The sequence below is a fragment of the Oncorhynchus kisutch genome, linkage group LG14 (assembly GCF_002021735.2).
Source record: "Oncorhynchus kisutch isolate 150728-3 linkage group LG14, Okis_V2, whole genome shotgun sequence".
In the NCBI taxonomy this organism is placed as follows: Eukaryota; Metazoa; Chordata; class Actinopteri; order Salmoniformes; family Salmonidae; genus Oncorhynchus; species Oncorhynchus kisutch.
In genome coordinates, this window is record NC_034187.2 from 87,544,763 (window position 1) to 87,570,562 (window position 25,800).

At 43.4% G+C, this 25,800-nt stretch overlaps 1 protein-coding gene across 1 annotated transcript in view; it reads right to left on the reverse strand.

Annotated features, from left to right (window-relative positions):
- Positions 1-14,809: 14,809 nt before the first annotated feature.
- LOC109885462 (angiopoietin-2-like) overlaps positions 14,810-25,800 on the reverse strand; it is a 35,254-nt gene continuing 24,263 nt past the window's right edge. Inside the window, exons 6-9 of the mRNA XM_031787577.1 lie at positions 24,744-24,845; positions 19,778-19,944; positions 15,947-16,077; positions 14,810-15,342 (exon numbers count right to left, since the gene is read on the reverse strand). Coding sequence (XP_031643437.1) covers positions 15,182-15,342; positions 15,947-16,077; positions 19,778-19,944; positions 24,744-24,845 — 561 coding nt within the window. The 3' untranslated portion in view covers positions 14,810-15,181. The remainder of the gene's footprint in view (positions 15,343-15,946; positions 16,078-19,777; positions 19,945-24,743; positions 24,846-25,800) is intronic.

Here is a 25,800-nt window from a genome sequence, read left to right on the forward strand (position 1 = left end):
AGATACTATACCTCTTACCATATAGATCAGAGATACTATACCTCTTACCATATAGATCAGAGAACTATACCTCTTACCCCCTATAGATCAGAGATACTATACCTCTTACAATATAAATCAGAGATACTATACCTCTTACCATATAGATCAGAGATACTATTCCTTTTCCTATATACATCATAGATACTATACCTCTTACCATATAGATCAGAGATACTATACCTCTTACCCCCTATAGATCAGAGATACTATACCTCTTGCCCCCAATAGATCTGAGATACTATACCTCTTACTATATATATCAGAGATACTATACCTCTTACCATATAGATCAGAGATACTATACCTCTTACTATATAGATCAGAGATACTATACATCTTACTATATAGATCAGAGATACTATACCTTTTACCATATAGATCAGAGATACTAAACCTCTTACAAAATAGTTCAGAGATACCATACCTCTTACCATATAGATCAGAGAAACTATACCTCTTACCATATAGATCAGAGATACTAAACCTCTTACAAAATAGTTCAGAGATACCATACCTCTTACCATATAGATCAGAGAAACTATACCTCTTACTATATAGATCAGAGATACTATATCTCTTACCATATAGATCAGAGATACTATACCTCTTGCCATATAGATCAGAGATTCTATTCCTCTTACCATATAGATCAGAGATACTATACCTCTTATAGATCAGAGATACGATACCTCTTACCATATAGATCAGAGATACTATACCTCTTACTATATAGACCAGAGATACTATACCTCTTACCATATAGATCAGAGATACTATACCTCTTACTGTATAGATCAGAGATAATGTACCTCCTACTATAAAGATCAGAGATACTATACCTCTTACCATATAGATCAGATATACTATACATCTTACTATAAAGATCAGAGATACGATACCTCTTACTATATAGATCAGAGATACTATACCTCTTACTATATAGATCAGAGATACTAAACCTCCTACCATATAGATCGGAGATACAAAACCTCTTACTATATAGATCAGAGATACTATACCTCTTACCCGCTATAGATCAGAGATACAATACCTCTTACCCCCAATAGATCAGAGATACTAAACATTTTACCCCCTATAGATCTGAGATACTATACCTCTTACTATATATATATCAGAGATACTATACCTCTTACCATATAGATCAGAGATACTACACCTCTTACTATATAGATCAGAGACACTATACCTCTTACTATATAGATCAGAGATACTATACCTCTTACTATATAGATCCGAGATACTATACCTCTTACCCCCTATAGATCAGAGATACAAAACCTCTTACCATATAGATCAGAGATACTATACCTCTCACCATATAGATCAGAGATACTATACCTCTTACCATATAGATCAGAGATACTACACCTCTTACTATTTAGATCAGAGACACTATACCTCTTACTATATAGATCAGAGACACTATACCTCTTACTATATAGATCCGAGATACTATACCCCTTACTATATAGATCAGAGATACAAAACCTCTTACCATATAGATCAGAGATACTATACCTCTCACCATATAGATCAGAGATACTATACCTCTTACCTCATATAGATCAGAGATACTATACCTCTTACCATATAGATCAGAGATACTATACCTCTTACCATATAGATCAGATATACTATAACTCTTACCCCCAATAGATCAGAGATACTATACATTTTACCATATAGATCAGAGATACTATACCTCTTACTATATAGATCAGAGATACTATACCTCTCACCCCCTATAGATCAGAGATACTATACCTCTCACCTCCTATAGATCAGAGATACTATACCTCTCACCCCTATAGATCAGAGATACTATACCTCTTACTATAAAATATCAGAGATACTATACCTCTTACCATATAGATCAGAGATACTATACCTCTTACCATAGAGATCAGAGATACTATACCTCTTACCCCCTATAGATCAGAGATACTATACCTCTCACCTCCCATAGATCAGAGATACTATAACTCCTACTATATAGATCAGAGATACTATACCTCTTACTATAAATATCAGAGATACTATACCTCTTACCTCCTATAGATCAGAGATACTATATCTCTTACCATATAGATCAGAGATACTATACCTCTTACAATATAAATCAGAGATACTATACCTCTTACCATATAGATCAGAGATACTATTCCTTTTCCTATATACATCAGAGATACCATACCTCTTACCATATAGATCAGAGAACTATACCTCTTACCCCCTATAGATCCGAGATACTATACCTCTTACAATATAAATCAGAGATACTATACCTCTTACCATATAGATCAGAGATACTATTCCTTTTCCTATATACATCAGAGATACTATACCTCTTACCATATAGATCAGAGATACTATACCTCTTACCATATAGATCAGAGAACTATACCTCTTACCCCCTATAGATCAGAGATACTATACCTCTTACAATATAAATCAGAGATACTATACCTCTTACCATATAGATCAGAGATACTATACATTTTACCCCCTATAGATCAGAGATACTATACCTCTTACAATATAAATCAGAGATACTATACCTCTTACCATATAGATCAGAGATACTATTCCTTTTCCTATATACATCAGAGATACTATACCTCTTACCATATAGATCAGAGATACTATACCTCTTACTATATTGATCAGAGATACAATACCTCTTACCCCCTATAGATCAGAGATACTATACCTCTTGCCCCCAATAGATCTGAGATACTATACCTCTTACTATATATATCAGGGATACTATACCTCTTACCATATAGATCAGAGATACTACACCTCTTACTATATAGATCAGAGATACTATACCTCTTACTATATAGATCAGAGATACTATACATCTTACTATAAAGATCAGAGATACTATACCTCTTACTATATAGATCAGAGACACTATACCTCTTACCATATAGATCAGAGATACTATGCCTCTTACTATATAGATCAGAGACACTATACCTCTTACCATATAGATCAGAGATACTATGCCTCTTACTATAAAGATCAGAGATACTATATCTCTTACTATATAGATCAGAGATACTATACCTCTTACCATATAGATCAGAGAAACTGTACCTCTTACTATATAGATCAGAGATACTATATCTCTTACCATATAGATCAGAGATACTATACCTCTTGCCATATAGATCAGAGATTCTATTCCTCTTACCATATAGATCAGAGATACTATACCTCTTATAGATCAGAGATACGATACCTCTTACCATATAGATCAGAGATACTATACCTCTTACTATATAGACCAGAGATACTATATCTCTTACCATATAGATCAGAGATACTATACCTCTTACTATATAGATCAGAGATACTGTACCTCCTACTATAAAGATCAGAGATACTATACCTCTTACTATATAGATCAGAGATACTATACATCTTACTATAAAGATCAGAGATACGATACCTCTTACTATATAGATCAGAGATACAATACCTCTTACTATATAGATCAGAGATACTAAACCTCCTACCATATAGATCGGAGATACAAAACCTCTTACTATATAGATCAGAGATACTATACCTCTTACCCGCTATAGATCAGAGATACAATACCTCTTACCCCCAATAGATCAGAGATACTATACATTTTACCCCCTATAGATCTGAGATACTATACCTCTTACTATATATATATCAGAGATACTATACCTCTTACCATATAGATCAGAGATACTACACCTCTTACTATATAGATCAGAGACACTATACCTCTTACTATATAGATCAGAGACACTATACCTCTTACTATGTAGATCCGAGATACTATACCCCTTACTATATAGATCAGAGATACAAAACCTCTTACCATATAGATCAGAGATACTATACCTCTCACCATATAGATCAGAGATACTATACCTCTTACCATATAGATCAGAGATACTACACCTCTTACTATTTAGATCAGAGACACTATACCTCTTACTATATAGATCAGAGACACTATACCTCTTACTATATAGATCCGAGATACTATACCCCTTACTATATAGATCAGAGATACAAAACCTCTTACCATATAGATCAGAGATACTATACCTCTCACCATATAGATCAGAGATACTATACCTCTTACCTCATATAGATCAGAGATACTATACCTCTTACCATATAGATCAGAGATACTATACCTCTTACCATATAGATCAGATATACTATACCTCTTACCCCCAATAGATCAGAGATACTATACATTTTACCCCCTATAGATCTGAGATACTATACCTCTTACAATATATATCAGAGATACTATACCTCTTACCATATAGATCAGAGATACTACACCTCTTACTATATAGATCAGAGATACTATACCTCTTACTATATAGATCAGAGATACTATACATCTTACTATAAAGATCAGAGATACTATACCTCTTACTATATAGATCAGAGACACTATACCTCTTACCATATAGATCAGAGATACTATACCTCTTACTATATAGATCAGAGATACTAAACCTCTTACCATATAGATCAGAGATACTACACCTCTTACTATATAGATCAGAGATACTATACCTCTTACCATATAGATCAGAGATACTACACCTCTTACTACTTTAAACAATGCTACCTAATATAATGTTTACATACCCTACATTATTCATATAGCTAAGAGATACTATACCTCTTACCTCATATAGATCAGAGATACTATACCTCTTACCTCATATAGATCAGAGATACTATACCTCTTACCTCATATAGATCAGAGATACTATACCTCTTACCATATAGATCAGAGATACTATACCTTTTACCCCCTATAGATCTGAGATACTATACCTCTTACTATATATATCAGAGATACTATACCTCTTACCATATAGATCAGAGATACTACACCTCTTACTATATAGATCAGAGATACTATACATCTTACTATATAGATCAGAGATACTATACCTCTTACCATATAGATCAGAGACACTATACCTCTTACTATATAGATCCGAGATACTATACCCCTTACTATATAGATCAGAGATACTATACCTCTTACCATATAGATCAGAGATACTATACCTCTTACCATATAGATCAGAGATACTATACCTCTTACTATATAGATCAGAGATACTAAACCTCTTACTATATAGATCAGAGATACTATAGCTCTATACCTCTTACCATATACATCAGAGATACTATACCTCTTACTAAATAGATCAGAGGGACTATACAGTAAGACAATGGCGTATGAGAACTAGAGAACTCTCTCTTCCTCCCTCATTTACATTTTTCTTCATTTACCTGCCAAGCCCTACCCACCATCCCTCTCTCCCTCATTCCTTAGAGAATATCCCTCCCTCCCTCCATCCCTACAGTATCTCTCTTTCTCCCTCCATCCCTACAGTATCTCTCTTTCTCCCTCCATCCCTACAGTATAACTCTCTCTCCCTCCATCCCTACAGTATCTCTCTCTCCCTCCCTCCATCCCTACAGTATATCCCTCCCTCCCTGCATCCCTACAGTATCTCTCTCTCCCTCCCTCCATCCCTCTAGTATCTCCCTCCCTCCCTCATCCCTACAGTATCTCTCTCTCCCTCCCTCTATCCCTACAGTATCTCTCTCCCTCCCTCCATCCCTACAGTATCTCTCTCTCCCTCCCTCAATCCCTACAGTATCTCTCTCTCCCTCCCTACATCCCTACAGTATCTCTCTCTCCCTCCCTCCATCCCTACAGTATCTCCCTCCCTCCCTCCATCCCTACAGTATCTCTCTCCCTCCCTCCATCCCTACAGTATCTCTCCCCTCCCTCCATCCCTACAGTAGCTCTCTCTCCCTCCCTCAATCCCTACAGTATCTCTCTCTCCCTCCCTCCATCCCTACAGTATCTCTCTCCCTCCCTCCATCCCTACAATATCTTCCTCCCTCCATCCCTACAGTATCTCCCTCCCTCCATCCCTAGAGTATCTCTCTCCCTCCCTCCATCCCTACAGTATCTCTCTCTCCCTCCCTCCATCCCTACAGTATATCTCTCTCCCTCCCTCCATCCCTACAGTATCTCCCTCCCTCCATCCCTACAGTATCTCTCTCCCTCCCTCCACCCCTACAGTACCTCTCTCCCTCCCTCCATCCCTACAGTATCTCTCTCCCTCCCTCCATCCCTACAGTATCTCTCTCCCTCCCTCCATCCCTACAGTATCTCTCTCCCTCCCTCCATCCCTACAGTATCTCTCTCTCCCTCCCTCAATCCCTACAGTATCTCTCTTTCTCCCTCCATCCCTATAGTATCTCTCTCTCTCCCTCCATCCCTACAGTATCTCTCTCTCCCTCCCTCCCTACAGTATCTCCCTCCCTCCCTGCATCCCTACAGTATCTCTCTCTCCCTCCCTCCATCCCTACAGTATCTCCCTCCCTCCATCCCTACAGTATCTCTCTCTCACTCCCTCTATCCCTACAGTATCTCTCTCCCTCCCTCCATCCCTACAGTATCTCTCTCTCCCTCCCTCAATCCCTACAGTATCTCTCTCTCCCTCCCTACATCCCTACAGTATCTCTCTCTCCCTCCCTCCATCCCTACAGTATCTCCCTCCCTCCCTCCATCCCTACAGTATCTCTCTCCCTCCCTCCATCCCTACAGTATCTCTCTTCCTCCCTCCATCCCTACAGTAGCTCTCTCTCCCTCCCTCAATCCCTACAGTATCTCTCTCTCCCTCCCTCCATCCCTACAGTATCTCTCTCCCTCCCTCCATCCCTACAATATCTTCCTCCCTCCATCCCTACAGTATCTCCCTCCATCCCTACAGTATCTCTCTCCCTCCCTCCATCCCTACAGTATCTCTCTCTCCCTCCCTCCATCCCTACAGTATATCTCTCTCCCTCCTTCCATCCCTACAGTATCTCCCTCCCTCCATCCCTACAGTATCTCTCTCCCTCCCTCCACCCCTACAGTACCTCTCTCCCTCCCTCCATCCCTACAGTATCTCTCTCCCTCCCTCCATCCCTACAGTATCTCTCTCTCTCCCTCCCTCCATCCCTACAGTATCTCTCTCCCTCCCTCCATCCCTACAGTATCTCTCTCCCTCCCTCCATCCCTACAGTATCTCTCTCCCTCCCTCCATCCCTACAGTATCTCTCTCTCCCTCCCTCCATCCCTACAGTATCTCTCTCTCCCTCCCTCCATCCCTACAGTATCTCTCTCCCTCCCTCCCTACAGTATCTCTCTCACTCCCTCCATCCCTACAGTATCTCTCTCCCTCCCTCCATCCCTACAGTATATCTCACTCTCCCTCCCTCCATCCCTACAGTATCTCTCTCTCCCTCCCTCCCTCCATCCCTACAGTATCTCTCTCCCTCCCTCCATCCCTACAGTATCTCTCTCCCTCCCTCCCTACAGTATCTCTCTCCCTCCCTCCATCCCTACAGTATCTCTCTCCCTCCCTCCATCCCTACAGTATCTCTCTCCCTCCCTCCATCCCTACAGTATCTCTCTCCCTCCCTCCCTACAGTATCTCTCTCCCTCCCTCCATCCCTACAGTATCTCTCTCCCTCCCTCCATCCCTACAGTATATCTCTCTCTCCCTCCCTCCATCCCTACAGTATCTCTCTCCCTCCCTCCATCCCTACAGTATCTCTCTACCTCCCTCCATCCCTACAGTATCTCTCTCCCTCCCTCCCTACAGTATCTCTCTCCCTCCCTCCATCCCTACAGTATCTCTCTCCCTCCCTCCATCCCTACAGTATCTCTCTCCCTCCCTCCATCCCTACAGTATCTCTCTCCCTCCCTCCCTACAGTATCTCTCTCCCTCCCTCCATCCCTACAGTATCTCTCTCCCTCCCTCCATCCCTACAGTATATCTCTCTCTCCCTCCCTCCATCCCTACAGTATATCTCACTCTCCCTCACTCCATCCCTACAGTATCTCTCTCTCCCTCCCTCCCTCCATCCCTACAGTATCTCTCTCCCTCCCTCCATCCCTACAGTATCTCTCTCCCTCCCTCCCTACAGTATCTCTCTCCCTCCCTCCATCCCTACAGTATCTCTCTCCCTCCCTCCATCCCTACAGTATCTCTCTCCCTCCCTCCATCCCTACAGTATCTCTCTCCCTCCCTCCCTACAGTATCTCTCTCCCTCCCTCCATCCCTACAGTATCTCTCTCCCTCCCTCCATCCCTACAGTATATCTCTCTCTCCCTCCCTCCATCCCTACAGTATCTCTCTCTCCCTCCCTCCCTCCATCCCTACAGTATCTCTCTCTCCCTCCATCCCTACAGTATCTCTCTCTCCCTCCCTCCATCCCTACAGTATGTCTCTCTCTCCCTCCCTCCATCCCTACAGTATCTCTCTCTCTCTCCCTCCATCCCTACAGTATCTCTCTCTCCCTCCCTCCATCCCTACAGTATCTCTCTCTCCCTCCCTCCATCCCTACAGTATCTCTCTCTCCCTCCCTCAATCCCTACAGTATCTCCCTCCCTCCCTACAGTATCTCTCTCCCTCCCTCAATCCCTACAGTATCTCTCTCCCTCCCTCCATCCCTACAGTATCTCTCTCTCCCTCCCTCCATCCCTACAGTATCTCTCTCTCCCTCCCTCCATCCCTACAGTATCTCTCTCTCCCTCCCTCCATCCCTACATTATCTCTCTCCCTCCCTCCCTCCATCCCTACAGTATCTCTCTCTCCCTCCCTCCCTCCATCCCTACAGTATCTCTCTCCCTCCTCCCATTCCTAAAGTATCTCTCTCCCTCCCTCCATTCCTAAAGTATCTCTCTCCCTCCCTCCATCCCTACAGTATCTCTCTCCCTCCATTCCTAAAGTATCTCTCTCCCTCCCTCCATCCCTACAGTATCTCTCTCTCCCTCCCTCCATCCCTACAGTATATCTCTCCCTCCCTCCTTCCCTACAGTATCTCTCTCCCTCCCTCCATCCCTACAGTATCTCTCTCCCTCCATTCCTAAAGTATCTCTCTCCCTCCCTCCATCCCTACAGTATCTCTCTCTCCCTCCCTCCATCCCTACAGTATATCTCTCCCTCCCTCCATCCCTACAGTATCTCTCTCTCTCCCTTCCTCCATCCCTACAGTATCTCTCTCCCTCCCTCCATCCCTACAGTATCTCTCTCCCTCCCTCCATCCCTACAGTATCTTTTTCTCTCCCTCCTATTCCTCCATCTTAGCAGAGAATGCTGGTTGAGGATTAAGTTTCTAGTGAAGCAGAACCTGCCTGGTCTAGCCCTCGTTATGTTCTGTTATGAGCAGCTCATTATACACGTCCCATCAGTCCAACAGAGAACCCTGCTAATAAACACTGTGCTGAAGTAGACTTAGTCATCCAACAGACTTTTTCATAAAACCTACTCCATGGATACCCGGTCACAACCTACTCCATGGATACCCGGGCACAACCTACTCCATGGATACCCGGGCACAACCTACTCCATGGATACCCGGGCACAACCTACTCCATGGATACCCTGGCACAACCTACTCCATGGATACCCGGGCACAATCTACCCCATGGATACCCGGGCACAACCTACTCCATGGATACCCGGGCACAACCTACTCCATGGATACCCGGGCACAATCTACCCCATGGATACCCGGGCACAATCTACCCCATGGATACCCAGGCACAACCTACCCCATGGATACCCGGGCACAACCTACTCCATGGATACCCGGGCACAACCTACCCCATGGATACCCGGGCACAACCTACTCCATGGATACCCGGACACAACCTACTCCATGGATACCCGGGTACAACCTACTCCATGGATACCCGGGCACAACCTACTCCATGGATACCCGGGCACAACCTACTCCATGGATACCCGGGCACAACCTACTCCATGGATACCCGGGTACAACCTACTCCATGGATACCCGGGCACACACAAACAGACACTCATAAACACACACTGTGCTGCCATCCATCACTCATCGAATCCATGGAGGCTGCAATAAGCCTGCTTAGCTCAGGGCACTGCGCATATTAGTGTGTGTGTGTGTGTGTGTGTGTGTGTGTGTGTGTGTGTGTGTGTGTGTGTGTGTGTGTGTGTGTGTGTGTGTGTGTGTGTGTGTGTGTGTGTGTGTGTGTGTGGTGTATACAGTAACCGCGATGCTATCTCTCACTAAATGTTTTATTGTCCTGGACATCCCTCCTACACACTTGCTAATAGTGTGCTAAATCACAGCTGGCAGTAGGGACCATATATACTGTCATGCCCTACATTTGACCACAGCCCTATGGAACCCTGAATAGGGAATAGGGAACAGGAAATATGGAACAGGGAATAGGGAATAGGGAACAGGGAACAGGGAATAGGGAATAGGGAACAGGTAACTGTGAACTGTGAACAGTGAATAGGGAACAGGGAATAGGGAACAGGGAACAGGGAATAGGGAATAGTATACAGGGAAAAGGGAATAGGGTACCATTTAGGACACATCGCCAGTCTGACTGCAGAAGCCTGGAGTCTCTAACCACAACAACAACTGTGAAGTAATTTGTTTATGATGGAATATGAAATTCCATTTAGTGTATTGGTTATCATTGTAATGGAATCGTTCAGTGATGCGACCAAATAATAAGATAGACTCAAATCAGCTTTGTGTCGTTTCCCTGAAACGCATGGCTGACTGTATGTCTTGGATAAAAGCATCTGCTAAGATGCCATGTTATTGACACATAATGCCCCACTATATAATATGAAGACACCATGTTATTGACACATAATGACCCACTATATAATATGAAGACACCATGTTATTGACATTACACTACAGCCACATAGATATCCATACCCCTGGGGGTAGGAGAGGAGAGGAGAGGAGAGGAGAGGAGAGGAGAGGAGAGGAGAGGAGAGGAGAGGAGAGGAGAGGAGAGGAGAGGAGAGGAGAGGAGAGGAGAGGAGAGGAGAGGAGAGGAGAGGAGAGGAGAGGAGAGGAGAGGAGAGGAGAGGAGAGGAGAGGAGAGAGGAGGAAAGTAGAGGAGAGAGTAGAGGAGAGAGTAGAGGAGAGAGTAGAGTAAGTACCCTGAGAGAAGGGCTCTGTTCTGTCCTCTGTAGTACCCTTAGAGAAGGGGTCTGTTCTGACCTCTGTAGTACCCTTAGAGAAGGGGTGTAGTACCCTTAGAGAAGGGGTCTGTTCTGACCTCTGTAGTACCCTTAGAGAAGGGGTGTAGTACCCTTAGAGAAGGGGTCTGTTCTGACCTCTAGTACCCTTAGAGAAGGTGTGTAGTACCCTTAGAGAAGGGGTCTGTTCTGACCTCTGTAGTACCTTTAGAGAAGGGGTCTGTTCTGACCTCTGTAGTACCCTTAGAGAAGGGGTGTAACCCTTAGAGAAGGGGTGTAGTACCCTTAGAGAAGGGGTGTAGTACCCTGAGCAGATCTCCTGGTTCTCTATGTAACACACTGGAAACAGTGACAAAGCAACACAAACGTATTTGCAGTAGATGCAGCCAAAGACTCTTATTCTCTTTTACAATAATGACTCTTATTCTCTTTTAAAATAATGATTTTTATTTTGTACAGTTGGGAAAGTAAATATGATTGTTAAAAACATGCACTTTTATGAGGATAATTATCTCATTTAAAAAAAAAAGTTTTACAATCACCTCTGATTGGCAGAGCAGGAAACAGACAGAACGAGTTCCTGTTAAAGTTCTCTAGACACTAAGCTTCAATAGATCCATAACGTACAGCCTTCGGAAAGTATTCACACCCCTTGACTTTTTCCATATTTTTGTTGTGTTTACAGCCTGAATTTAAATTGGATTAAATTGAGATTTTGTGTCATACATAATACCCCATAAGGTCAAAGTGGAATTATGTTTTTGTTTTTTATTTTTACAAATTAAATATATATGAAAAGTCAATACTGGAATAATTCAACCCCCTTTGTTATGACGAGCCTAAATAAGTTCAGCAGTAAGAATGTGCTCAACAAGTCACATGATCAGTTGCATGAACTCGCTGTGTAATAATAGTGTTTAACATGATTTTTGAATGACTACCTCATCTCTGTACCCCACACGTACAAGTATCTGTAAGGCCCCTCAGTCGAGCAATGAATTTCAAACACAGATTCAACCACAAAGACCATGGAGGTTTTCCAATGCCTCACAGAGAAGGGCTCCTATTGGTAGATGGGTAAAAAAAAAAATAAGACATTGAATATCCCCATTGAGCATGGTGAAGTTATTAATTACACTTTGGATGGTGTATCAATACACCCAGTCACTACAAAGATACAGGCGTCCTTCCTAACTCAGTTGCCGGAGAGGAAGGAAACTGCTCAGGGATTTCACCATAAGGCCAATGGTGACTTTAAAACAGTTACAGAGTTTAATGGCTGTGATGGGAGAAAACTGAGGATGGATCAACAACATTGTAGTTACTCCACAATACTAACCTAAATGACAGAGTTTAATGGCTGTGATGGGAGAAAACTGAGGATGGATCAACAACATTGTAGTTACTCCACAATACTAACCTAAATGACAGAGTTTAATGGCTGTGATGGGAGAAAACTGAGGATGGATCAACAACATTGTAGTTACTCCACAATACTAACCTAAATGACAGAGTTTAATGGCTGTGATGGGAGAAAACTGAGGATGGATCAACAACATTGTAGTTACTCCACAATACTAACCTAAATGACAGAGTTTAATGGCTGTGATGGGAGAAAACTGAGGATGGATCAACAACATTGTAGTTACTCCACAATACTAACCTAAATGACAGAGTTTAATGGCTGTGATAGGAGAAAACTGAGGATGGATCAACAACATTGTAGTTACTCCACAATACTAACCTAAATGACAGAGTTTAATGGCTGTGATAGGAGAAAACTGAGGATGGATCAACAACATTGTAGTTACTCCACAATACTAACCTAAATGACAGAGTTTAATGGCTGTGATGGGAGAAAACTGAGGATGGATCAACAACATTGTAGTTACTCCACAATACTAACCTAAATGACAGAGTTTAATGGCTGTGATGGGAGAAAACTGAGGATGGATCAACAACATTGTAGTTACTCCACAATACTAACCTAAATGACAGAGTTTAATGGCTGTGATGGGAGAAAACTGAGGATGGATCAACAACATTGTAGTTACTCCACAATACTAACCTAAATGACAGAGTTTAATGGCTGTGATGGGAGAAAACTGAGGATGGATCAACAACATTGTAGTTACTCCACAATACTAACCTAAATGACAGAGTTTAATGGCTGTGATGGGAGAAAACTGAGGATGGATCAACAACATTGTAGTTACTCCACAATACTAACCTAAATGACAGAGTTTAATGGCTGTGATAGGAGAAAACTGAGGATGGATCAACAACATTGTAGTTACTCCACAATACTAACCTAAATGACAGAGTTTAATGGCTGTGATAGGAGAAAACTGAGGATGGATCAACAACATTGTAGTTACTCCACAATACTAACCTAAATGACAGAGTTTAATGGCTGTGATGGGAGAAAACTGAGGATGGATCAACAACATTGTAGTTACTCCACAATACTAACCTAAATGACAGAGTTTAATGGCTGTGATGGGAGAAAACTGAGGATGGATCAACAACATTGTAGTTACTCCACAATACTAACCTAAATGACAGAGTTTAATGGCTGTGATGGGAGAAAACTGAGGATGGATCAACAACATTGTAGTTACTCCACAATACTAACCTAAATGACAGAGTTTAATGGCTGTGATAGGAGAAAACTGAGGATGGATCAACAACATTGTAGTTACTCCACAATACTAACCTAAATGACAGAGTTTAATGGCTGTGATAGGAGAAAACTGAGGATGGATCAACAACATTGTAGTTACTCCACAATACTAACCTGAATGTTCCTGAGTGGCATAGTAACAGTTTTGACTTAAATCTACTTGAAAATCAACGGCAAGACGTGGAAATGGTTATCTACCAATGGTCAACAGCCAATTGGACAGAGCTTGAAGATTGTTGAAAAGAATAATGGGTGTGGAAAGCTCTTAAAGACTTCTCCAGAAAGACTGACAGCTGTAATTGATGTCAACAGTGCTTCTACAAAGTATTGACTTAGAGGTGTGAATACTTATGTAAATAAGATATTTCTGTATTTATTAATTTTTTTAAATTGCTACAATTTCTAAAAACATAATTTTCACTCTGCTGTTATTTGAGAAAAAATATATTTAATCCATTCAGAATTCAGGCAACAACAAACAACAACAAACAACCACAAACAACAACAAACAACAACAAACAACAACAAACAACAACCAACAACAACAAACAACAACAAACAACAACAAACAACAACAAAATGTGGAATAAGGGAATCATTTCTGAAGTCACAGTATGTACAGGTACATTAGAAAACACATGTTTATGTTGTGCCTCTTTGGTGGGAAAAGTCTCTAAAACAGAATACATGTTTACATTTTTTTTTTTTTTATGTTAATACCCCTTTTTCTCTCTAATTTCGTGGTAACCAATTGGTAGTTACAGTCTTGTCTCATCGCTGCAATTCCTGTATGGACTCAGGAGAGGTGAAGGTCGGGAGCTGTGCTTCCTCTGATACACAACCCGAACAAGCCTCACTGCTTCTTGACACAATGCCCACTTAACACGGAAACCAGCCGCACCAACGTGTCGGAGGAAACACCGTACACCTGGCGGCCGTGTCAGCGTGCACTGCACCCGGCCCACCACAGGAGTCGCTAGAGCGCGATGGGACAAGGACATCCCAAACCCTTCCCGAACCCGGACGACGCTAGGCCAATTGCACGCCGCCCCATGGGTCTCCCAGTCGCGGGCCGGCTCCGACAGAGACTGGACTCGACCCCAGAATCTCTAGTGGCACGGCTAACACAGCAACGCAGTGCCTTAGACCACTGCACCACTCGGGAGGCCAACAGAATACATTTTTTGAGAAAAATGTCCATCAATCAAACATTTCTAAAATCGCCACTCAAATAACGTATTCCAACTGTCTGTCAAACTTCATTATTCGCTCATCTGTCAGTAATTTAGTCAGTCAGGGTGATGTCATCAGTCGCTTCCCCTTTGAAATCATCAGCTATCGCAGCTGTTATCCCTCAGAAGCCTGCGGGTCGAACCATCATGGTCGTCATGGTCGCCATGAGGCTGGCGCCCTTCCAGTAGTACCACTTGATGCCGTTGTAACGGACCACGTTGGAGACGCCAGCGTAGTAGATACCGTTCAGGTTGGAGGGACCACACGCCTCAAACCACCAACCTAGTGGAGAGGTAAGAGGTCAGGGATTAGAGGTCAGGGGTCAGGAAGAGAGAAAGGGCAGAGTGACCACACGCCTCAAACCCCCAACCTAGTGGAGAGGGGAGAGGTCACGGGTTAGAGGTCAGGTGTCAGGAAGAGAGAGGGCCACAGTGGTTTGAGTAGGTGGTTTGAGGACCACAGAGATGGCAGAGGGACCACGCGCCTCAAACCACCGACCTAGTGGAGAGGGCAGAGGTCAGAACCTAGTGGAGAGGTCAGGGGTTAGAGGTCAGGACCTAGTGGATAGAGAATGGAACAAAGAGGGAAAAGCGGGTAGTGTGGTCAAAAGGTCAAAGGTCATAAAAAGTGATTTCATGTAGGTTCATGTACTACTTTACATGAGGATGAAACAGGAAGTGATGAAAATAAAGTGAGAGGAAAGATAGAACGTAGGGAAAGAGAGAAAGATGAAACAGGAAGTGAGAGGAAAGATAGAACCTAGGGAAAGAGAAAGATGAAACAGGAAGTGAGAAGAAAGATAGAAAGTAGGGAAAAAAAGAAAGATGAAACAGGAAGTGAGAAGAAAGATAGAAAGTAGGGAAAGATGAAACAGGGATCTGAATACCTCCAGAAGACATCTGAGCACACTTGCAGGAGCAGCGGTCGTTGTCTCGGTCCTTGGTGCTGAACTGGGTCCCATGCTGGGTCAGACTACTGGTGCGACCAGCGGTACCACTGAACCCCTGGGCATGGAGACTGGGAGAGGGAACGGACCAGAACTGTCAACACATAGGGCGCGTTTTCCAGACCCAGATTAAGTCAGTTCAAATCAAATCAAAGCGTACACATATTTGCAGATGTTATCGTAGGTGCAGCTAAATGCTTGTGTTCCTAGCTCCAACAGCTTCGTAATACCAACAAGTATGAACCATGACTAGAATACAGTCTATAAAATGGGTAAAACAGTATGTAAACAGGATTAAAGTGACCAGTGTTCCATGACTCTATGTGCATAGGGCAGCAGTCTCTAAGGTGCAGGGTAGAGTACCGGGTGGAAGCCGGCTAGAAAAGTGGTTAAGGTTCAGGTCAGGGTACTTGGCGGAGGCCGGCTAGTGGAGACTGTTTAACAGTCTGATGGGCTGGAGATGGGAAAAGGAAGAGGTCGGCTAGTGGAGACTGTTTAACAGTCTGATGGGCTGGAGATGGGAAAAGGAAGAGGTCGGCTAGTGGAGACTGTTTAACAGTCTGATGGGCTGGAGATGGGAAAAGGAAGAGGTCGGCTAGTGGAGACTGTTTAACAGTCTGATGGGCTGGAGATCGAAGCTGATTTTAGACTACCTTTACTCCACACACAGAGACTCATACAAATCTCTCCCTCATCATCCATTTGGCAAATCTGACCATAACTTTATCCTCCTGATTCCTGCGTTACAAACAAAAATCTCAAACAGGAAGTACCATTGATTCGCTCAATACAGAAGTGGTCCGATGAAATTGTTGCTAAGCTACAGGACTGTTTCGCTAGCACAGACTGGAATATGTTCTGGGATTCATCCGCACTGATCTAAAGGCTTGAGCTGCTGTTTTAAGGAACAGGAGACTAATCTGAACAATTATAATAAATCCTGCTGCACCCTTTGACAAACCATCAAACAGGCAAAGAATCAATACAGGACAAAAATCTAATTTGAATCCTACTACACTTGTTCTGACACTCGACGGATGTGGCAGGGCTTGCAAACTATCATGGTGTAGAAAGGGAAACCCAGCCGTGAGCTGCCCAGTGACGTGAGCCGACCAGATGAGCTAAATGCCTTCTATGCTTACTTCCGAGGCAAGCAACACTGAACCATAGATGACAGCACCAGCCATTCCGGACGACTGTGTGATCACTGATGTGAGTAAGCCCTTTAAACAGGTTAACATTCACAAGGCCGCAGGGCAACCAGCACATGTACTCAGAACATGCGCTGACCAGCTGGTCTTCACTGACATTTTCATCCTCTCCCTGACCCAGTATGTAATACCTACATGTTTCAAGCAAACCACCATAATCCCTGTGTCCAAGAATGCAAAAGTAACCTGCCTAAATGGCTATTGTCCTGTAGCACTCACATATGTAGCATGAAATGCTTTGAAAGGCTGGTCATGGCTCACATCAACACCATCATCCCAGACACCCTGTATCCACTCCAATTTACATAGCGCCCCAACAGAACCACAGATGATGCAATCTCTAGTGTACTCCACACTGCCCTTTCCCACCTGGACAAAAGGAACACCTACATGAGAATGCTGTTCATTGACTACAGCACCACAGGCCTCTGTCTGGGGAGGTCCCTAAATGAACCCAACCCTGGAGAGGAAAACCAGCGGAGAGCCAGTGTTCTCAGCATGATAATGTACCTAGCACATACTCAACGAGGTGAGATGAGTGCTGCTCAGCAGAGGTTGGCAACAGATCTGACAGCTCACCAACACCAGCACCATTCAGGGGGCTTGTCACACACAGAGGAGGATGAATACAGCGCCAACACACTGAGGATTTTAGGTCATTTAATAAGGATGGTCCTGGATCTAAATGTCTAGGTAACTTTGTAGGATTTTAGGTAATGTAAGGATAATCCTGGTTCTAAATGTCTAGGTAACTTTGTAGGATTTTAGGTAATTTTAGGATAATCCTGGATCTAAATGTCTAGGTAACGTCGTTACTCATCACAAAGAATATCACTGTGTCTCACATCAACACCATCATCCCAGACACCCTTTATCCACTCCAATTTACATACCGCCCCAACAGATCGACAGATGATGCAATCTCTATTGCACTCCACACTGCCCTTTCCCACCTGGACAAAAGGAACACCTATGTGAGAATGCTGTGCACTGACTACAGCTCAGCGTTCCACACCATGGAACCAACAGGACCCTGACCAGCGTCTACCCCCAAACCATAAGACTGATAAATAGTTAGTTAACCAATAGCTACCTAGCCTACCTGCATTGACTCTTTTGACTCATCACATATGCTGCTGTTACTGTCTATTATCTATCCTTTATCCCTACCTACAGTATACTGCTGTTACTGTCTATTATCTATCCTTTACCCCTACCTACAGTATACTGCTGTTACTGTCTATTATCTATCCTTTATCCCTACCTACAGTATACTGCTGTTACTGTCTATTATCTATCCTTTACCCCTACCTACAGTATACTGCTGTTACTGTCTATTATCTATCCTTTACCCCTACCTACAGTATACTGCTGTTACTGTCTATTATCTATCCTTTACCCCTACCTACAGTATACTGCTGTTACTGTCTATTATCTATCCTTTACCCCTACCTACAGTATACTGCGGTTACTGTCTATTATCTATCCTTTATCCCTACCTACAGTATACTGCTGTTACTGTCTATTATCTATCCTTTACCCCTACCTACAGTATACTGCGGTTACTGTCTATTATCTATCCTTTATCCCTACCTACAGTATACTGCTGTTACTGTCTATTATCTATCCTTTACCCCTACCTACAGTATACTGCGGTTACTGTCTATTATCTATCCTTTACCCCTACCTACAGTATACTGCTGTTACTGTCTATTATCTATCCTTTCCCCTACCTACAGTATACTGCTGTTACTGTCTATTATCTATCCTTTACCCCTACCTACAGTATACTGCTGTTACTGTCTATTATCTATCCTTTACCCCTACCTACAGTATACTGCTGTTACTGTCTATTATCTATCCTTTACCCCTACCTACAGTATACTGCTGTTACTGTCTATTATCTATCCTTTACCCCTACCTACAGTATACTGCTGTTACTGTCTATTATCTATCCTTTACCCCTACCTACAGTATACTGCTGTTACTGTCTATTATCTATCCTTTACCCCTATCTACAGTATACTGCTGTTACCCCTACCTACAGTTTACTGCTGTTACCCCTACCTACAGTATACTGCTGTTACCCCTACCTACAGTATACTGCTGTTACCCCTACCTACAGTATACTGCTGTTACCCCTACCTACAGTATACTGCTGTTACCCCTACCTACAGTATACTGCTGTTACCCCTACATACAGTATACTGCTGCTACTGTCTATTATCTATCCTTTACCCCTACCTACAGTATACTGCTGTTACCCCTACCTACAGTACAAGTAGTGCCCCTTGTAAATAGCCAAGTTATCATTACTCTAAAATGTATTTATTCCTTGGTTCTTATGTTCCTTTTGTTTGTCTCTGCATTGTTGGGAGGTCAGCATTTCACTGTTCGTCCACACAGGTGGTTTTTGAAGCATGTGACAAATAATATTTGATTTGATTTGACTCTCAGCCTTCCCTGCTGTGGGATGATGCATTGCATGCAGGTATCTGTAGTTTTTGTCCACTGCGTCCAATATAGAAGTGATCGTAATGGGAGCATTGCATGCTGGTACCTGTAGTTTTTGTCCTCTGCTTCTATATAGAAGTGATCGTAGTGGGAGTAGGCCTCGTTCCCCTCATCATCCTTCAGCTGCACCTGGAGACTGTACTCCTGGGAGCTGGTCAGCAGGTGGATGAGGTCATTTCCTGCCCAGTACTCTCCCGAGGGATCCCCGAAACCCTGCAAAGGGTACGGTTAGTGAAAGAGGACAAACTGAACGAAGGGTCATATGACTAACATCGCTTCCGAGGGTACAGATGACATCAACAGAGATGTGTTAAGATGTAAATGTCATTCTACCGTTGAGATGAAGAGACATGAGGGTTATTATGAGTAAACAGATACATTATTAAATGGTAATAACTTGATAACTTCTGACAATCCCTCTCTGACCTCCTACAGACTGTTAGTCCCTGTATATCTCTGACCTCCTACAGACTGTTAGTTCCTGTATATCTCTGACCTCCTACAGACTGTTAGTTCCTGTATATCTCTGACCTCCTACAGACTGTTAGTTCCTGTATATCTCTGACCTCCTACAGACTGTTAGTTCCTGTATATCTCTGACCTCCTACAGACTGTTAGTCCCTGTATATCTCTGACCTCCTACAGACTGTTAGTTCCTGTATATCTCTGACCTCCTACAGACTGTTAGTTCCTGTATATCTCTGACCTCCTACAGACTGTTAGTTCCTGTATATCTCTGACCTCCTACAGACTGTTAGTCCCTGTATATCTCTGACCTCCTACAGACTGTTAGTCCCTGTATATCTCTGACCTCCTACAGACTGTTAGTTCCTGTATATCTCTGACCTCCTACAGACTGTTAGTTCCTGTATATCTCTGACCTCCTACAGACTGTTAGTTCCTGTATATCTCTGACCTCCTACAGACTGTTAGTTCCTGTATATCTCTGACCTCCTACAGACTGTTAGTCCCTGTATATCTCTGACCTCCTACAGACTGTTAGTTCCTGTATATCTCTGACCTCCTACAGACTGTTAGTCCATGTATATCTCTGACCTCCTACAGACTGTTAGTTCCTGTATATCTCTGACCTCCTACAGACTGTTAGTTCCTGTATATCTCTGACCTCCTACAGACTGTTAGTTCCTGTATATCTCTGACCTCCTACAGACTGTTGATTCCTGTATATCTCTGACCTCCTACAGACTGTTAGTTCCTGTATATCTCTGACCTCCTACAGACTGTTAGTTCCTGTATATCTCTGACCTCCTACAGACTGTTAGTTCCTGTATATCTCTGACCTCCTACAGACCGTTAGTCCATGTATATCTCTGACCTCCTACAGACTGTTAGTCCCTGTATATCTCTGACCTCCTACAGACTGTTAGTTCCTGTATATCTCTGACCTCCTACAGACCGTTAGTCCATGTATATCTCTGACCTCCTACAGACTGTTAGTCCCTGTATATCTCTGACCTCCTACAGACTGTTAGTCCATGTATATCTCTGACCTCCTACAGACTGTTAGTTCCTGTATATCTCTGACCTCCTACAGACTGTTAGTTCCTGTATATCTCTGACCTCCTACAGACCGTTAGTCCCTGTATATCTCTGACCTCCTACAGACTGTTAGTTCCTGTATATCTCTGACCTCCTACAGACTGTTAGTTCCTGTATATCTGGTATATCTCTGACCTCCTACAGACAGTTAGTCCCTGTATATCTGGTATATCTCTGACCTCTCTGACAGTTAGTCCCTGTATATCTCTGACCTCCTACAGACTGTTAGTTCCTGTATATCTCTGACCTCCTACAGACTGTTAGTTCCTGTATATCTCTGACCTCCTACAGACTGTTAGTTCCTGTATATCTGGTATATCTCTGACCTCCTACAGACAGTTAGTCCCTGTATATCTGGTATATCTCTGACCTCTCTGACAGTTAGTCCCTGTATATCTCTGACCTCCTACAGACTGTTAGTTCCTGTATATCTCTGACCTCCTACAGACTGTTAGTTCCTGTATATCTCTGACCTCCTACAGACTGTTAGTTCCTGTATATCTCTGACCTCCTACAGACTGTTAGTTCCTGTATATCTCTGACCTCCTACAGACTGTTAGTTCCTGTATATCTCTGACCTCCTACAGACTGTTAGTTCCTGTATATCTCTGACCTCCTACAGACTGTTAGTTCCTGTATATCTCTGACCTCCTACAGACTGTTAGTTCCTGTATATCTCTGACCTCCTACAGACTGTTAGTTCCTGTATATCTCTGACCTCCTACAGACTGTTAGTTCCTGTATATCTCTGACCTCCTACAGACCGTTAGTCCATGTATATCTCTGACCTCCTACAGACCGTTAGTCCATGTATATCTCTGACCTCCTACAGACTGTTAGTCCCTGTATATCTCTGACCTCCTACAGACCGTTAGTCCATGTATATCTGGTATATCTGGTATATCTCTGACCTCCTACAGACCGTTAGTCCCTGTATATCTGGTATATCTCTGACCTCTCTGACAGTTAGTCCCTGTATATCTGGTATATCTCTGACCTCCTACAGACAGTTAGTCCCTGTATATCTGGTATATCTCTGACCTCCTACAGACAGTTAGTCCCTGTATATCTGGTATATCTCTGACCTCCTACAGACAGTTAGTCCCTGTATATCTGGTATATCTCTGACCTCCTACAGACCGTTAGTCCCTGTATATCTGGTATATCTCTGACCTACTACAGACCGTTAGTCCCTGTATATCTCTGACCTGGTCTCTGTCTGTCTCTCTTTGGTCTCTGTCTGTCAGTTCTTATTGGTTACGTGAATGTGAGAATGAGGTCTGGGAGCGTTTACTATCCGTCCAGAAGGCCTGATTTTACTCTGACGTTAAACTCCATACTCCCACGCTCTGACTGGGGCCAAATATTTATCATCCACGTGTGAAAATATTGTTCTTGAGAAAAATATATCTAAAAAGCATGTTTGTGGCGCGATCCATTTTTGACTATTCCATTTCCAAACCAAACAATTCAATCTGCTGCAGAAGGAAGTGAACCGTTTAATCAAACAGCCAAAAGCAGAGTCTCTCGTATCCTCAGACTGTGATTTAAGGATCTCAAAGAGAACCATGCATTTCCCTTCCGCGTGTCGTTTCTGTATATCATTACTATTGACGGCAGTGAGAACATCAGATCAGTTTGTGTTGAGTATTGGACAACATTGCGATTGAGTCCAAAGTGTCACCCTATTACCTATATAGTGCCCTACTTTTGACCTGAGTCCTATGGGCCACCTATGAACCCTGGTTAAAAGTAGTGCACTATATAGGGAGAAGGGTAGCATTTGGGACACAGTTGGGATTTCCCTACTACAGCAGGATCTAAAGCTGGGACAAACAGTTAACATCCTGTTAACTAGTCTCTCTAGGACCCCCGGTACTCTACATGGGATCTCTACTGGTCCTGTTAACTAGTCTCTCTAGGACCCCCCAGTACTCTACAAGGTGGGATCTCTACTGGTCCTGTTAACTAGTCTCTCTAGGACCCCCAGTACTCTACATGGGATCTCTACTGGTCCTGTTAACTAGTCTCTCTAGGACCCCCAGTACTCTACAAGGTGGGATCTCTACTGGTCCTGTTAACTAGTCTCTCTAGGACCCCCGGTACTCTACATGGGATCTCTACTGGTCCTGTTAACTAGTCTCTCAGGACCCCCAGTACTCTACATGGGATCTCTACTGGTCCTGTTAACTAGTCTCTCTAGGACCCCCAGTACTCTACATGGGATCTCTACTGGTCCTGTTAACTAGTCTCTATGACCCCCAGTACTCTACAAGGTGGGATCTCTACTGGTCCTGTTAACTAGTCTCTAGGACCCCCAGTACTCTACATGGGATCTCTACTGGTCCTGTTAACTAGTCTCTCAGGACCCCCAGTACTCTACATGGGATCTCTACTGGTCCTGTTAACTAGTCTCTAGGACCCCCAGTACTCTACATGGGATCTCTACTGGTCCTGTTAACTAGTCTCACAGGACCCCCAGTACTCTACATGGGATCTCTACTGGTCCTGTTAACTAGGTCTCTCAGGACCCCCAGTACTCTAATGGGATCTCTACTGGTCCTGTTAACTAGTCTCTCAGGACCCCCAGTACTCTACATGGGAGGGAGGGAGGGAGGAGGGAGGGAGGGAGGGAGGGAGGGAGGGAGGGAGGGAGGGAGGGAGGGAGGGAGGGAGGGAGGGAGGGAGGGAGGGAGGGAGGGAGGGCTGGCTGGATGGCTGGCTGATGTGGTGTGGTGAGTGGTGTGTAGGGATCGGACACCGTCAGGGAGGGACAGAGAGAGTGCAGGTGAAACAACAGGGAGTGTCGTAGGGGAACAAGCGGGGTGGCCTACCAAAACAACCAGGGTCATCCAAGATCACAGATCTGTCTGTATCCCACGCCTCCCCAGTCCTAAACCCTCTCCAAACCTCTCGTCCACCCCGCCTTAGATTGATTGAAACCTGCTGTCTAGTCAGAGGGATGAATCCATGACCACTGACACCCCCCCCCCCACCCCCTGATCTGACAAACTGTTATAACAACCCACCTGTGATTCAGAGACTTTGCTATCTTGATTTTGGATGAAGTCTTGTGACAAAAACAGATTCCCAAACTAAATAAATGACGTTCTCTCATACACTCTGAGAATTGTCCACGATAACACACTGAAATAAAAGTCGGACTTTATTTAAAACAAATGATGTTAGATATTTGAACGACACACAGAAAAAGACGTAAGACGTAATGTGAAAGAGTTAGACAACCCAGCCTCTGACTACTATTTCAGTGAAACAATGACCTACCAAAGAAGACTTGGTTGACATCTTGTGTTAAGTTCTAGTGAACATACCATCTTGGGTTTAAGTTCTAGTGAACATACCATCTTGGGTTTAAGTTCTAGTGAACATACCATCTTGGGTTTAAGTTCTAGTGAACATACCATCTTGGGTTTAAGTTCTAGTGAACATACCATCTTGTAATCCCTCCATCCACGGTGGAAATCCACGGCTCCGTCTCTACGATGCTGCAGCACGGTCCAGCCTCCACCTCTCGTCTTCATATCACAGAACACCTGTAGAGGTAAACCCACTTCTGGTTACAGAACACCTGTAGAGGTAAACCCACTTCTGGTTACAGAACACCTGTCGGGGTAAACCCACTTCTGGTTACAGAACCCTGTCGAGGTAAACCCACTTCTGGTTACAGAACACCTGAACAGGTAAACCCACTTCTGTTTACAGAACACCTGAACAGGTAAACCCACTTCCGGTTACAGAACACCTGAACAGGTAAACCACTTCCGGTTACAGAACACCTGAACAGGTAAAACCCACTTCCGGTTACAGAACACCTGAACAGGTAAACCCACTTCTGGTTACAGAACACCTGAACAGGTAAACCCACTTCTGTTTACAGAACACCTGAACAGGTAAAACCCACTTCTGGTTACAGAACACCTCTACAGGGCCCATGACATCTATATGAGTATCTGCTATATGTAAAGGCACAGCAATACAATAGTTAATGAATTGAGATGGTAATCCCAGTAACAGGTTTTGGGGATTCTTGCACTCCAAGAATGCATGTTTAAATTGTAAATATACAGTACCTCAATCAATGTCAGTATTCCCTGAGTCAAATCTAACCATTTCCTACCAGCTATATCAATGTCAATGTCAGGCTTTCTTAAAAATAGATTGATGTTTCAATAGTCAGTATAGGTCTACAGTCTGAAAGGCAGATTGATGTTTCAATGGTCTCTCTCTCTTTCTCTGTGTTTTCACTAGGAAGACTCTGGTCTCTCTCTCTCTCCACTAGAAGAACTCTGGTCTCTCTCTCTCTCTCTCTCTCCACTAGAAGAACTCACGTCTCTCTCTCTCTCCACTAGAAGAACTCTGGTCTCTCTCTCTCTCTCTCCACTAGAAGAACTCTGGTCTCTCTCTCTCTCTCTCCACTAGAAGAACTCTGGTCTCTCTCTCTCTCTCTCTCCACTAGAAGAACTCTGGTCTCTCTCTCTCTCTCTCTCC